The sequence below is a fragment of the Acomys minous genome (assembly GCF_964271855.1).
Source record: "Acomys minous genome assembly, chromosome: 7".
NCBI lineage: Eukaryota > Metazoa > Chordata > Mammalia > Rodentia > Muridae > Acomys > Acomys minous.
Window position 1 is genome coordinate 117,595,378 of NC_140488.1, and position 15,367 is coordinate 117,610,744.

At 41.6% G+C, this 15,367-nt stretch overlaps 1 protein-coding gene across 3 annotated transcripts in view; it reads right to left on the reverse strand.

Moving 5' to 3' along the window:
• Positions 1-15,367, reverse strand: part of SLC9A7 (solute carrier family 9 member A7) — a 161,599-nt gene that overhangs the window by 50,119 nt on the left and 96,113 nt on the right. For all 3 annotated transcript variants that reach the window (XM_084790040.1, XM_084790039.1, XM_084790038.1), the window contains exons 6-12: positions 10,011-10,116; positions 8,767-8,908; positions 6,150-6,255; positions 5,845-5,933; positions 5,626-5,739; positions 2,838-2,949; positions 1,980-2,133 (exon numbers count right to left, since the gene is read on the reverse strand). In XM_084790040.1, the coding sequence (XP_084646166.1) occupies positions 1,980-2,133; positions 2,838-2,949; positions 5,626-5,739; positions 5,845-5,933; positions 6,150-6,255; positions 8,767-8,908; positions 10,011-10,116 (823 nt within the window). The remainder of the gene's footprint in view (positions 1-1,979; positions 2,134-2,837; positions 2,950-5,625; positions 5,740-5,844; positions 5,934-6,149; positions 6,256-8,766; positions 8,909-10,010; positions 10,117-15,367) is intronic.

Genomic DNA, 15,367 nt, shown 5'->3' on the forward strand with positions numbered 1-15,367 from the left:
TAAGCCTCAACAACAGACTAAAGGACATAGAAGAGAGAACTTCAGGTTTTGAAAATGAGGTAGGAAAACAGAAATATCAGTCAAAGAAAATGTTAGCTCTGAAAAAAAAAATCCAGGCAGAAAACATCTAGAAAACTTGAAACACTATGAAAAGTTCAAATCTATGACTAATAGGTATAGAGGAAGCAGAAGAAACCTAAGTCAAATGCACACACAAAAAAATGTTTTTTTAAAAAGTCATAAAAGAAAACTTTCGCAATCTAAAAAAATAAAAGAAGTGCCCATCGAGGTACAGGAGTCATGGGGAACATGAAGTAGAGGGACTAGCAGATAAATTCTCCATGTCACAAAATCAAAACACTAAGTGTACAGAATGGAGACAGGACATCACAATCTTCAAGGGAAACGACAGGCCCATTAGGATAACACCTGACTCTTTGATGTGGACTCTAAAAGACAGAGGAGCCGGTCAGATGTCCTACAAATTCTGAGAGATCACAGACAACATCTAGAGTGCTATACTCTGCCAAAGTATTAGTCACAATTAATGAAGAAAGGAAAACATTTCACAATAAGAACAAATGTCTGCCTCGTCCTCTTAAAAGTCTGTGACCTAGGGCAAACACTGTTACTCTGTGTCTCATTTCTCAACTCTAAAATAAGAAATTGCAGTATTATCTCTGCTATGGGGATGTTGTAAAAAAAAAAACACCTTAATATATACACATGGAAATGAAAATGGCACCTGCAATGCAAGCTTTATTGAGGACCCTAATTGACACCAAGAAGCCCCTGCCTTGATCTTCAAGCTGAGACACACTAGCCCAGAAATGGGCATAACTGGCAGTGGCCAAACCCAGGAATCCCTGCCTACCATCAGTATAAAAGCCTCAGGTGGAAGAGGCTATTCTCTTCTATTTTTCTCCTCTAAAGTGTGTAGGAGTTTGAACTGTCTCTGGCAGAGCAGGGAAAACAAACCAAGGACCAATAGAGAAAGATATACTGCCACCTTGTGGCTCTTTAGAGAGTGACTCCTCAGGCATTTGCATTACCCAAGTGCCTCATTGACAGGTCAATTACCCTATGCAGACATGAAACTGCTGCAGGTGCCTCCAGTGTCACAACATGCAAAGGCAGAGTTTAACATTAGGATGTACTCTGGCACACGGCTTCATTTTAATGCTAAGGAAAACCGGAGCTCAAAGACATGAAAGGATCAGAGATCAGGCATTGTTGGCCTGTAGGTTCAATAAGTGCCTTTTGAATACACAGTGCTATAGATCACAGTATAGAGCTCAAACACTCTTTATAAAATAAAGTTTATGAATCTGGGCATGGGGGAAACATGCCTGTAATCCCAGTGTTTGGGAAGTAGAGGCAGGAGGATCAAGGGAAAAAAAAAATCAAACTCAGGTCAACATCCCTCTGTCCTGACAAAGCTACAGACCACACACAAAAGATGTCATGAGGCCATAACAGGTGAGGGTTACATAGAAAATACTATCTCTCTCTTTTTTTTTCACAGAAGCAAAAAAGAAGCATAGTATACAAATTCCTCAGAAAGAGAAATTCTACTTGCCTCTTTTGACTTCTGGCTAAAATCTAGGCCCAGCTTTCATCACAAAAGAACAGGAAATATCACCAGGGTCTGTTCCCTCTTCCTGTAGCTTTAAGACTTTGAACTCTTGAACTAAACTCACTGCCCTAGTAAGAGCCAGCTCATCCTGATTTCCTGTGTGTACTGGGAATTTTATTTTAATTTTTATTTTTTGAGAATTTAATGACACTTTGTGTTCTGGAAAATATCAGTACTCCAAATTTTCGTTTTAAAAATCTAAAATATACTCCCAAACACACACTGATTAAACCAGAAGACTGAAAACCTTTCACAAGCACAGCCTGCACGGCATAGTGAACATTCTCAAGAACAGCAATGACTGACACATTTCGACACAGAACTGACTTGGTTCCACACTGACCTTATATTGAGCCAGGACAACATGGGTGTCGTGCCTCCGCCGATGACCCAGACAGTGAAGAAGACAATGAGTAGAGTGGTTGTGAACATCATCTGGCGGGCATAAGATGCCGTGTCCCGGATAGCCAGCGCAAACGCCATCGCTCCCCTCAGGCCTGTGGAGACCAAACAGGAAGATCTTCTGGTGATGTGGGGACATGGCAACAGCTCCCCAAAAGGCATTGCTGCGGGGGGGAGGTAAAACCTCTCTACCCATATGCTTTGGAAGCCAGGCTGCCTAAGCCAGGTAGAAGCACCTTAAAAGCATTGCCATCTTCTTTGCAGCTGGCTTCCCAGAATTCCCAGTACAAGAAGGAAAGCACAGCACCACTTTGTACAGCACATCCTAGAACACTAACCATCCTTACTAGCTAAATCGTTCTCCTGCTAGCTACGTGAAAGAAAAAGAAACTTACGTGGTAACAAGCTCTTTAAGTCTTCTAAGTGTCACACAGGCAACAGAAGTATGGCCAAATCTGAATATATCACATGCACATTTGTAGAAAACAGGGAAGTATTTTTCTTAGCAAACAAGAGGGCATCTCATAGGCGAGTGAAAAGACAGGCTGACTTAACAGGGTTTTTGAAACAGGGTCTTGTGTAGCCTGGGCTGGCCTTAAACTCAATATGCACCCAAGCATGGCTTTGAACTCCTGATCCTTCTGACTTCCCCTTCCTAGCTTGTGATTACAGATATGTGCTACCAAGCCCAGCTGATTATATTGTAATTATATTTTCACTATTTGCTAAATAAAATTTATTATACATATATATGGGTGTGTATATAATATATGTATATAATATTTATTTATTTATTTACCTGAAAACATCATCATGTGTTGAAAATTCCAGCCAATCTTATGCCTTCTGCCCAAGTTGAGGAAGAAGGAGAGTGGGTAGATATGTGCAGCTCTTCCCAGAAAGATGGCGACCTGACCACCAGGTGAGGTTAAGGACCCTACAGGCTTCCAGAATGGGACTTCAAACGACTCTGATTTACCATACAATTTTAGGAATGTTGTGATGCAGCACGGTTGGATTCCCTCCTACAACAATGTCCCAGCTACAAAATGGTAGTCATTTGATCAATTTTCCCAATTCTTGGTTCATTAATTTTCAGTTTATGCACGTGCTGTTTTAAGTTTTGAACTGAACTGCATTGGTATTGATAGATTTCAGGATTTCTCTAGAGATGAGTCCAGAAATAACAAAGTACCATAGCAAGAGTGAGGTCTAAACAAAGCACACACTTTCCTGGGATCTATTGGAAGGAGAATGCCAAGAAAGAAAAATAACCTTGGGGTGCAGAAGGTTTGCTGGGAAACAGCCATCAGGCTTCAGGGAGTTCAATGCCCAGGGAGCACCCGAAAATTACAAGTGAGGAAACTTCAAGTATCTTTCCCTCAAAGAGACATTCACTCAAATTAACACAGAGAGAGTTCTCTGCCTATGTAGCCTAGCTGCCCTTCGGGAGTGTAAGAAGTAGAAAAGGATGAATGTCAAAAGCAAAGAATTCATGGAAACCAGTCATCTTTGCCTTGCCAAGTTTAAACAGCACCCAACAGAGAGAGCTGCACAATCCCCTGGTCAGAGAAGGAAACTCAAGCGGGAGCCAGCAAACAGAGCGCTTCCGCCCGCCAATGCACCAGCTGCAGGAGCCACAGCTGTTTCAGACAGAAGCCAGGGCCAAACTATCTTCTACTTCCTCCAGGGTAAAGTGTAAACTATTTTTCTGCCCTTTTTTTCCTTTCTTCCTTTCCTTGTTTTATTTTGTTTTTAACGAACGGAAATGGGTAGTGCTTGTAAAGCACATTCTAATCCCAGAGGTGAAGGAAAAGTCCTCAAGTGCTCAGCGGGGCTTTTCAGATTCCCAGAGGAAGTGGCTCGCCCAGCCCAGAGGCCCTGCTCTGTAAACAAGGCCCTCCTCCCAGTATCTCTTCCAGGATGTGCAGGAAATACAAATCAGAGCAACAGCCGAGGCTGAGGGGGAAAAAACTAATCCCACAGATTCTAAACTGCCCCTCTAGTGAATGTGTAAAGCCACCAGGTAAGACCCTAACTAACTAGGGCTCCAGCACTGTCACTTTGTAGCAGCTAAGGGGAGGGACAACGCCCACACTCTTGCACAAGCAATAAAAACATTCTTTTTGAATAACATTTTAAAAGTTAAGGATTCCCATGAGGCCTAGAAGAGGGAAAAAAAGAGCAAATTTCCGGCAATAGGACAGGATCTTCAAAATCCAGCCCCAGAAAAGTTGACTTGAGTGAAAACAACTGTATCTAAGACCAAGTGAGCAAAGCCCTCAGCCAGTGAGCCACTGCTGAGCACTAGCGCTCCTCCTCTCTAAGCCAAGCACCCAAAGTGTCCCCTTTCCAAACACTGCTGTTGTTTTTAAAATTATCAGTATTGGCCTAGTAATGTTTATTATCAGACCTATAATTATTATTACTTCAGTATAACCCCGCTAACAATCAATCAAGACACTGACACTTGTTATATTTTAAAATAGCCTTAGTTAACCTGGGGCAGGGCAGATATTGATCCTCGAAACTATTTCCCATAGTGGGGCAGGTATCCTATATCTGTCCCAATCCCACGCCATCAGCTTCTAATAATGTCTGTCAAGCTACCTCCCATCCATAATCCCACTTCCTCATTGGGCCAAATCTCCATCCACGCCTGCCATGGGTTTCTCTTCCATCTAACCTATGACAGCATTTTTTCTTTTCTCGCTCCTGACCCTGCCCGCTGGTCTTTCTTCTTTTCATCCTCCTCCTTCCCAGCATTCCTCTGTCTCTCTAACCCTGGGGAACCTTAGCCACACCTCTATCTCCTTTGCCCTGCCCAGGTGAATGGCCTTTTATTAACCAAAAGGTGAGTCACAGAGACAGCAAGCAGTAGTTAGCATCAAAATACATTAGCCCATCCCCCCCCCAACACACCCCATTGTCAATAGTTTGTCCAAGTCAAAGAACTAGGTGTTTTGTTTTGTATTTTCCTCTCCTTCCTCCTCTTTCTTCTTCCTACCTCTTCCCTCCAACCCTATCAGGTAGGTTGTTTATGGTCTTTTTTTCCTCCTCTCCTCCTTCCAAACCTCTCTTCAGCTCTGGTTTAGAAAAACAAAGAAGTGTCTCCCAACATAATCAGGGCAAGCTTGGGTGAAATCATGGTCAACACACACACACACACACACACACACACACACACACACACACACACGCCAAGACCAAGAGGACTGGAACCGTCTAGTCACTAAAAAGGAGCTGACAGTGCTACATCTGACATGGCAAGAGCATATCAGCAATAATTCTGGGGATCGACATGGCTATAGACTTTTAGATCTAATCAGGACAGAGCTGTACAAAACAAATGATAGCCCATCAAGCACTAGCTTACAACAGAAAATGCAAGGGGAAAAAAAAAAGCCAGTCCTTAAAATCAAACAGATTCAGCATTAGGAAGCTTCCCCTGCAAATACACTGAACTAGAACTGACCCAGTTACCCATTCAAAACAGAGTCAGTAATCAGATGATCATTCTTAGTAGCTGCACAGCTTTCCCAGCGGAATCACCTCTCTGTCCACACTGTGGAGTGAGAAAAGGATACAAAAGCGCCAATGATGAAAATGGGGCTGAAAACGTGCTTCTGGAAGGTGAACAGTGCCAGGCCCATGTAGGAGAAGATGAAGTTTTCTGCCAGGAAGTGTAACACCTCAAAAAGCTGCATGAAGAAAGAACGAAAAAAAAAAAAAGGGGAGACTGTGAACTCTGCAATCCTCTTGTCGTGCTACCTTGGCAGCCCATCAGGCTAAAGGGCCTCCCTTACCTGCTTGCTTCGACTTCTCGATTCTACCGAGAGATTGTTATATGTGTAATGAGCTTGTGTAATCCCACAGAAAAGGACAGCCACAACACCTGTCAAAAGAGTTTCTCAAATCAGTGGGAAAGAGGAGGCAAAATAAATAAATAAATAAATAATAAAATAAAAAATTCTACTGACGCAAGCATTTAGGGCAAGTGAGCCTTCCATAAACCCCCTTCTCCCCCACTTCCCGTCCTCCTTCCCTCCCTCCCTTCCTCCCCCACCCCCACCCCCTTACATGCCCTGCTACAGCCCAGCAGTAAACCTACCTGTAAACCCACAGGCTTCAGCCAAGAGAAACGTGCTCCAGGACATCAAGAAAAAAAGCGCTGTCTCCAGCAGGGGGAAGCAGTGCAGCTTAGTAAACTTGGTCACGTCAGCACCAGGTTAAGGACAGCAGCTCTGAGCATGGGCAGCAGGGACACTTGAGATCCCAATTCTTTTAACCTGAGAGCCCCCCACTGTGAGGGCCAGCCATTCTCTACAATTCCTTGAGGGTCTTATTTCTCTTTTTAAATGTTACAGCATTGGGGTGGAACTTAAGAGCCCGGGACATGCTAGGCTGCTACTCCACTATTCAGCCACACCTCTGGACAGCCATGTTTTCTTTTCTTCCTCCTTCCCTTCCTTCCTACCTTTTTGTCTTTTGAGACAGGGTTTATCTCAGTAGTTCTGGCTAGCCTGTAACTCTGTGTGTGTGTGTGTGTGTGTGTGTGTGTGTGTGTGTGTGTGTGTGTGTGTGTGTGTGTGTGTTTGCATATATCAGGCTGGCCTCAAACTCACAGAGATCCACCAGCTGGGATTAAAGGTGTGCGCCACCACACCCTGCTCAATTTTTTTCACCCTGCTCTGTTTTTAAGTAACAAAACCTAAAAAGTAAGCCTTCCAGAGACTAGTAGTGTAGCTGAGCGGTAAGCACTTGCCTAGCATGTTTGAGGTCCTGTGTTTGATCACCACACCACCACACAAAATAAAAGAAACATTCCAGTACAACACAGGTTACCAGGGCCGGAGCCAGAGTGCAGAGTTCTTGCTGAACTGGCACAGAGTGTGTCTGAGGTGAGGAATAACACTATGGGAACAGGAAGCAGGAATGGCTACACAACACACTGAATGTATTTAATAACTTAAAGTGGGGTGTGTGTGTGTGTGTGTGTGTGTGTGTGTGTGTGTGTGTGTGTGATATGTTTCTGCTAAGCAGGCATGTGAAGGTCAGAGACAATTATAAGGAGTAGATTTCTTCCACCACATGGGTTCCAAGCATCAAGCTTAAGTTATCAGGCCTGGTGGCAAAAGCCCTTCCCTGTTGCACCATCTTGTTGGTTCCTGTACTTAATAACTTTAGAATGGGCACTGAGGCAAATTTTATTTTTATTTTTTTGAAATTTTATGATATATATATATATATTATTTTTAAAATTAATAACATAAGACATTCAAAGCAACTTAAGTGTATGCTCTAAATGGGTGAATTGTATAGCACAGTAATTACAATGATTCTATGAATAAATTTCTGACTACAGGTTTGACTTGACAGGTTAGTTAGTTAGTTAGTTAGTTAGTTAGTTAGTTAGGATTGGGAAGGCCTTAGGCAGTCCTGGGAAGACTGGCTCTTAAGGCTCTGATCAGCACGGATCATTAAGGCCTGATCCATGTATGGTACAGAAAAGAAGAAATGCGTAACTCCTGAGACAGTAACGAGGCACTGGGGTCTCCTTTTGAGAACAGCAGGGATCTTCCTCCTATCACTACCATTCAATACTATGATGGTCTATGCCATCAACATAGAACTGACTCACAAATAAGTACACTGAGCAAGTAAACCTTCAGTGCCAGGGCCTTTAAACAAAGCTATTTTAACTTGTACTGTCTGACACAGTAGCTGGCAGCTACTTATAACTTCTCAACATTTAAAGTGTAGCTAGTTAGGCACTGCAAAGATTTTGCAGAGAGTAAAGGGCACAAATCTTAAAGAGTACAACAAAACCCAAATAGCTAAAATTTCACTAATAATTTTTCCAGATTATCTATACTGGTTGCATGTAAAATGGATGTGGCATGTAATACACTCACTAGTAATGCCAAGGGGGGTATTGTGATGGAGAATTCAGCACATACGTAGAGGGAATGCCAGCTATTTCCATGTTTTTCTCTTTTTGTTTGGTTATTTTAAAGTAAATATCGTACCATCCTTTCCCAATTGGAACTCATGGTGGGAAGTCTGGTAATTCCCACTAATGGCTCCAGGCTAGTTATGGCTACCGTAAATGCTCACAGTGCCTGAACAGCAGACAGAACCAAGATCCCTAAGCTAAAGTGCTGCCTAGCCAGCAGCCACTGATTGCAAGCCTCCTCTGGGTACCCCAGCCTCCTCATTTCCTATAACTGATGTTCCAACTGGGTTATACCAAAAGGAGAGAAGCAGCAAAAGGGCAAAACAAAGTCTAGAGTTGAATTCTCCATCTTTAAATTTTTACTTAGCACATTTTATATTTCACTGATTATATTTTCCTTCCTTCTTGATGGTCTCTTTGGATGGAATTTATTTTACTTATTCTTTAACAATTTCATACATATTAACAATATGTTTTGATCATAAGCACTCCGACTCCCTCCTTCCCACTTCAGATACCTCCAACATGTCCCCTCCCCCATTTCATTACCTCTTTTTCGTAACTCACAGAGTCCAGTTTCCCAGTGTTTTTCTCAGAATCTTACTTAGGGGCCCAGTCCCTGTGCCTGACCCATCTGAGGAAGTCCCACATGTCAGTAGAACAATCAATTTAAGATTCTTATCTGAAAGGAGGAACCGGGAACATTCTCTTTACAAACATCATGTCCTATATGTGTAGCAAGGCAGGGGCCAAAACTAGAAAAAAAGGATATTAGAGCAGTCACAACACCAGTTACAGCTCCCATGGTAAAAGAGCCACTAAATATACCTAGAAAAATGCCAACTGACTTAAAAAAGGCAGCAGCATCAAAAGCATGAGTGTTTAGTCCTGCTGGTTGATAGGCAACAATAGACCTGGAGTTTAAAAAGAAAAAGAGAGAGAAAGAGAAAGAGAGAGAGGGTCGTTTTTTTTTTTTCTAAGACCACACTGGTTTTACACCATGGTACACGAAACAGCCCCCTCCCTCCTCTACTATTTCACTTTCCACGGTTTTAGTTACCTGAGGTCAACCTCAGTCTAAAAATATCAAGTAGGAAATTCCAGAAATAAACTATTTATAAGTTCTAAATTATATACTATTCTCAATAGGATGATGAAACCTCAAACCATCCAGCTGGGTCTGCCCATGACATGAATCATTACTTTGTCTAAAAACTCCATACGATATATGCTACTTGACTATTAGTCCCTTAGAAACAATGCATGGAGGTTATCAGACTGTGGCACTGATGTTCAAACAACCTTTATTTGACTTAAAAATGTTTCCACGAAGAAAGAATAGTGCTGCTGAAAATTTGGATCTGTCAAGAGAAGCCATAACGTGTTACATGTAGCTGGGAAGTAGTGGCATATGCCTTTAATTCCAGCTTTAGAGGTCAGTGGATCTCTCTGAGTTTGAGGCCACCCTGGTCTACAGAATGAGTTCCAGGAAATCCAGGGCTACACAGAGAAGCCCTGTCTCGAAAAAAAAATCTATTACCTGTAAGTGAAAAGGTGACAGAACTATAAGATATTTTGGAAAAAAAAAAAAAAGCAAGCTTGTTACATAACTTTTATTGCAATTAAAACATTATAATTGTTCTACTCTCTTACTAGTTGTTGCTAACCTTTCACTTGTCTAATTTATATGGTGAACCTTATCAATAGATATGTATTTATATATGCATGCATGCATGTATGCATATATATGTGCGTGTGTAGAAAAATCATCAACAGGGCTCAGTATCATCCACGGTTTCAAGCATATACTAGCAGTCTTAAACTATATCCCTAGGGGATAAGGAGGCTCACTGCAACTGAAAATATCAATAAACATACAGTTTTCCAAGCACTGCCCAGAGAAAATGCATTTAATTTAAGCTGCAGCCACCATGCAATGCTGACACCGGCATCCTGATTGCTTCTGAGAGAGACAAAGCCAGAAACATTATCCCTCATGAAGAAATAGTTACTTACGAGGATAGTACAATGGCAACAGCATCGTTCAAGACACTCTCTCCAAACAGAAGAGCATAAAGGTCCACGTCTGCGTGCAGTTCATTAAAGATTGCAAGCACCGTCACTGAAATGTACACGCAAAGCACAGGAATTAGTTTCGAGTTCTGCCCTTAAGTCATGGGTTCCACATTTACAGAGGCCATTTGTATATTAGGTGGGACAAGGTGGTTTGGCAGCCAGCGGAAGAGTCAAAGACAGATGATGTGTCTGATGGAAGGGAAAATGGTAAGCTTCTAATCTAGATGAGATTTGATGTCATCACTGAGTCTGATGATCCCTGCACTTAAGTACATTGCTGTCTGCTCTAATCCCACCTTACATTGAAAATACCAATTGTATAGAATTGGGGAGGAGGTTAAAAAAAAGGGACACTTAGGTAATTTGTCGCTTTTTGTGGGTTTGCAAATGTCTGAAGACAAAAATCCTATTTGTTGGACCTAATGTTCCCAGAACCCAGCACCGAGTCAGGACGCACAAAAGACTGTGATCAAGGATTTGCCCATGCAAATTATCTGTAATTATACTTGTTAGGAGATAAAGAACTAAGAAAGGGTCTTATAGAGCCCAGACTGGCCTGGGACTCCCAATCCTCCTACCTCAATCCCTTGATTGTTGGGATTATAGGCATGCACCGCCATGCGCAGAGAGCATAATTACACTTCTCTCAGTTCGTATATTTTTGAAGCATTTAAAAACCAACTATTTTCTGCTAGTTCTCAAACCTTTAACCTCTAAGCTTCTTTGTATCCTAAAACTGTGCTCCCAATGCTGATATTTATTTTATTGATTAAAACAGAAAAATAAGTATTTGTACATTTAAAAGTATAATGACCTTTTTATACACTAACCTGAAATATTTTAATAAAAACTACACCTTATAAAATAAGCACCTGAAAAGAAGGCCATTGTTCTACATTTTTATAAATCCCTTTAAACTCTTGGATTAACACTGTGCAGCTGCTTCTCACAGTTGTTTCTATACCTGAGGGAGAAATAATATGTTCTTGTGCAGCCTCCGGAAAACCCCACTGTATACATGGGAGAGAAAAGAGTAAAAATGACAAGTAACATATTGCTATTTTAATGAAATCAGTTTTGACCTGCTGGACCTCTGAAAGGTTTTTTTTTTTTTTTTTGGGATCCCACCCGCCCAATCCAGACCATGCCACTGTGACTTACTGATTGAGCATGGTTTCTCAACTTTAGCTTTACAAGTGTTTGGGGACAGATAATGGCTTTGCTGTGGGAGCTGACCTGTGTACCACAAGAGGGTTAATCATATCGCTGGCCTCCATCTGCAGAAGAGGATAGAGAAGGAGGCTGATATGTGCAGCCAGCTTACCTCCACAAGGCAATGGAGGAACCACAGAAACTCAAAGGAGTATGGGAAAAAGATGACGGTCCTAGATGCCCAGCTGGGACAGAAGTCATGGTACTAAGCCACCGGTGGGATTCAAGATAAACATCTTTTTGTTTAAGATGGTATCAGCCAGGCTTTTCTGGCACTTGTATCCAAAAGCACTACTACTTGTGCAATTAGAACATCAAACCAAATGCTTAGTTTAGTAAGTAAGTATAAGCAAGTCAATTTTCTTACTATCAACCAGTTCAAAAAATTTGCCAGCCCCCTTCAGGTGTCCCATCCCAATCTCATTCTCCCTTCCCTGTGAATTTTATAGTGACCTTTTTTGCCTTTCTTTATAGTTTAATCACCCAAATATACACTCCCTGACACTATCACTTCATTCTGCCCATTTTAAAGAAAATGGACTTTAAAAAACATCTCTTTCACTTTGCTAGCTTCCCCTCCATCCCCTTCTATGAGCTCTTGTCACAAGGTGCCTTATGATTTAGTTCTCTTGTGTCAGAACTTTCCAGGCCTGCCTGGGTAATGCCCATCACTTTTGTTTGTTCTCTTTTTTTAGACAGGGGTGTGTGTGTGTGTGTGTGTGTGTGTGTGTGTGTGTGTGTGTGTGTGTGTGTGTGTGTGGTATTTAGCTCTGGCTGTCCTGGAAATCACTTTGTAGCCAGGCTAGCCTTGAACTCACAGAAATTCACCTGCCTCTCCTTCCTGAGTGCTGGGATCAAAGGATTGTACCACTGTCGCCTGTTTTTGTTGTTGTTGTTGTTGTTGTTGTTGTTGGTTTGGTTTTGGGGTGTTTGTTTGTTTGTTTGTTTGTTTGTTTTGAGATAAGGTCTCACTGTGTAGACCTCACTGACCTTGAATTCATAGAAGTCCACCCGCCTCTGTCTCCCATGTGCTGGGATAAAGGTGTGCATTGCACCAGGCTGTCTATCACTTGCTTAATTTACTTTAGCGTCTTTTGGAATCTCGTGGTGCAGTTTGGGGGCAGTAATGGAAGCCTTAGGAAGTGGAAGCTTGCTGGAGGAAGTATGTCACTGAGGGCAGCAAACTTTGAGGGTTTGCAGGCTTGTCCTACTTCCACTTTCTCTGTCTCCCCCCACTACATATAGATGAAGATGCTGTTAACCAGTTTCCTGCTCCTGCCACCATGCCATGCACTCCCCACCATCAATGGAATCTATCACTCTAGAATAATACACTAAAATAAACACTATCTTCCTTATATTACCTTTGGCCATGGAGTTTTAACAGCAACTATAAACAACTAATAAATCTGGTTTTGCTGGGAACTGTTAAATATGGCCACTTCCCCAAAACTGAGACCCACTGACTCTAGCATCTTCCATCCCACCCCAAATAAAATTTAATCTCTCTTCCTCTTTTAACGCCCTGTCAATCAAAGTCAATAGTCCTAGCAGTTCCTCTTGGAGGATGGGTCAATCCTTCCAAGGATATATTTTCTGGACATTTCTTTTTTTTTTTTTTAATATTATTGGTTGGATGTAGTGTTGCAAACCTTTAATACCACCACTTGAGAGGCAGAGTAAGGTGGACCTCTGTAGGTTAGAGGCCAACCTGGTCTATATAACAGGTTTAAGGCCAGCCAACGCTACATAGTAAGATTCTGTCTTTTAAAAAAAAATACTATTAAAAAAATAAAAATAAAAAAAAATAATTTTAAAAAATTACTATTATTGTGTGTCCCACATATGTGGGAGATGGAGGGCAATTATATGGAGTCAGTTTTCTCCTTCTACCTTCACAAATATTCCAACTATTGAACTCAGGTTGCCAAATTTGTACAAGATGCTTTACCTACTGTATCACCTTGCTCACCATTTTCGGGGTATTTGAGAGCTCCCATAACCCAGACCACTCCCACAGACTCTGACCTCCTTCAGTCTCCTTGTACTCATCAGTAAATTTGAACCTCAAAAGTCCTTCTCAGTTTTAAATGTTACCATATAAGCTAACAAAGCTATTACCAGTGGAGACCCTTACTTTAGGGTTTAAATACTGGTAAGAATTTTCTGGGTCTCATAGCAATCCAAATGGTCAGCACCAGTTCTTTTCCTCTGCAGACGTGCTATTCTTATATCCAAGCCTCACTGTTCCTTCTGGAATATTATTATTTCCTTTATGTTTTTTTCTCTTTCACTGTCTTGCCTTCCTTCTTCTTGTTAGGGACCAAAGGACATCTCAAAGTGCCATTCCCTTCAATGCACTTTCCTTTTCAACAATTTTAATTCATTTAGAAACAATAAACAACTAATTTGCATTTGAAGACTGTTCTTTGTATATGACATAAGCAGATAGAACAGGCTAGATGACTGCCAGTGATATTTCTTTTTTTTTTCCTTTTTTTATTAATTTATTCTTGTTACATTTCAATGGTTATCCCATCCCTTGTATCCTCCCATTCTTCCCTCCCTCCCATTTTCCCCTTATTCCCCTCCCCTATGACAGTTCCTGAGGGGGATTACCTCCCCCTGTATATGCTCATAGGGTATCAAGTCTCTTCTTGGTAACCTGCTGTCCTTCCTCTGAGTGCCACCAGGTCTCCCCCTCCAGGGGACATGGTCAAAGGTGAGGCACCAGAGTATGTGAGAAAGTCATATCCCACTCTCCACTCTACTGTGGAGAATGTCCTGACCATTGGCTAGATCTGGGTAGGGGTTTAAAGTTTTACGGCCTGTATTGTCCTTGGCTGGTGCCTTAGTTTGAGCGGGACCCCTGGGCCCAAATCTGCCTATCATAATGTTCTACTTGTAGGTTTCTAGGACCCTCTGGATCCTTCTACTTTGCCATTCTCCCACCAAACCAAATAACCCAATTGAGAAACGGGGCTTGGAACTAAACAGAGAATTCTCAACAGAGGAATATCAAATGGCTGAGAAACACTTAAAGAAATGTTCAACCTCCTTAGTCATCAGGGAAATGCAAATCAAAACAACTCTGAGATTCCATCTTACACCCATCAGAATGGCTAAGATCAAAAATTCAAGCGACACCACATGCTGGCGAGGATGTGGGGAGAGAGGAACACTCCTTCATTGCTGGTGGGAATGCAAACTAGTACAGCCACTTTGGAAATCTATCTGGTGCTATCTCAGAAAAATGGGAATAGGGCTTCCTCAAGACTCAGCTATTTCACTCCTTGGAATATACCCAGAAGATGCTCCAGCACACAACAAGAAAATTTCCTCAACCATGTTCATAGCAGCCTTATTCATAATAGCCAGAACATGGAAACAGCCTAAGTGTCCCTCAGTAGAAGAATGGATAAAGAAACTGTGGTACATATACACTATGGAATACTACTCAGCTATTAAAAACAAGGAATTCCTGAAATTTGTGGATAAATGGATTGAGCTAGAAATGATCATAATGAGTGAGTTAACCCAGAAGCAGAAAGACTCAAATGGTATATACTCACTTATATCTGCATACTAGCCCAAGGGGCATGTCCCATGAAAGCCTTCACTTACTAGATGAGAGAAGCCAGTGATATTTCCTAGAGGGCATGTTCTAAAAGTGCTGATGCTATCTCAACACCCAAAGACAACTTCCATTCAGCCTGACGCAACAGATTACACAACCTGGGAATCTTAGGGGATATGACTTTTTAAAAACTTGTAATATAAGCCAGGTTGTGGTGGCATAGGCCTTTAATCCCAGCACTCAGGAGGCAAAGGCAGGTGGATCTCTGTGAGTTCAAGGCCAGCCTGGTCTACACAGAGAAACACTGTCTTAAAGTGTTATATTCTATATAATTTTGACATGAATTTATGGCTCCTCATGGAAAACCTGGACCCTAGTAGTTTACCATTATGTAACAATTATCTTTTAAAATCCAGTTGTTGAAGAAAAATTAACAATAACAATCACAAATGCTAATGACTTACTATGAAGCAAATACCATGGTAAGCATTTTGTAATTAAATTGAGT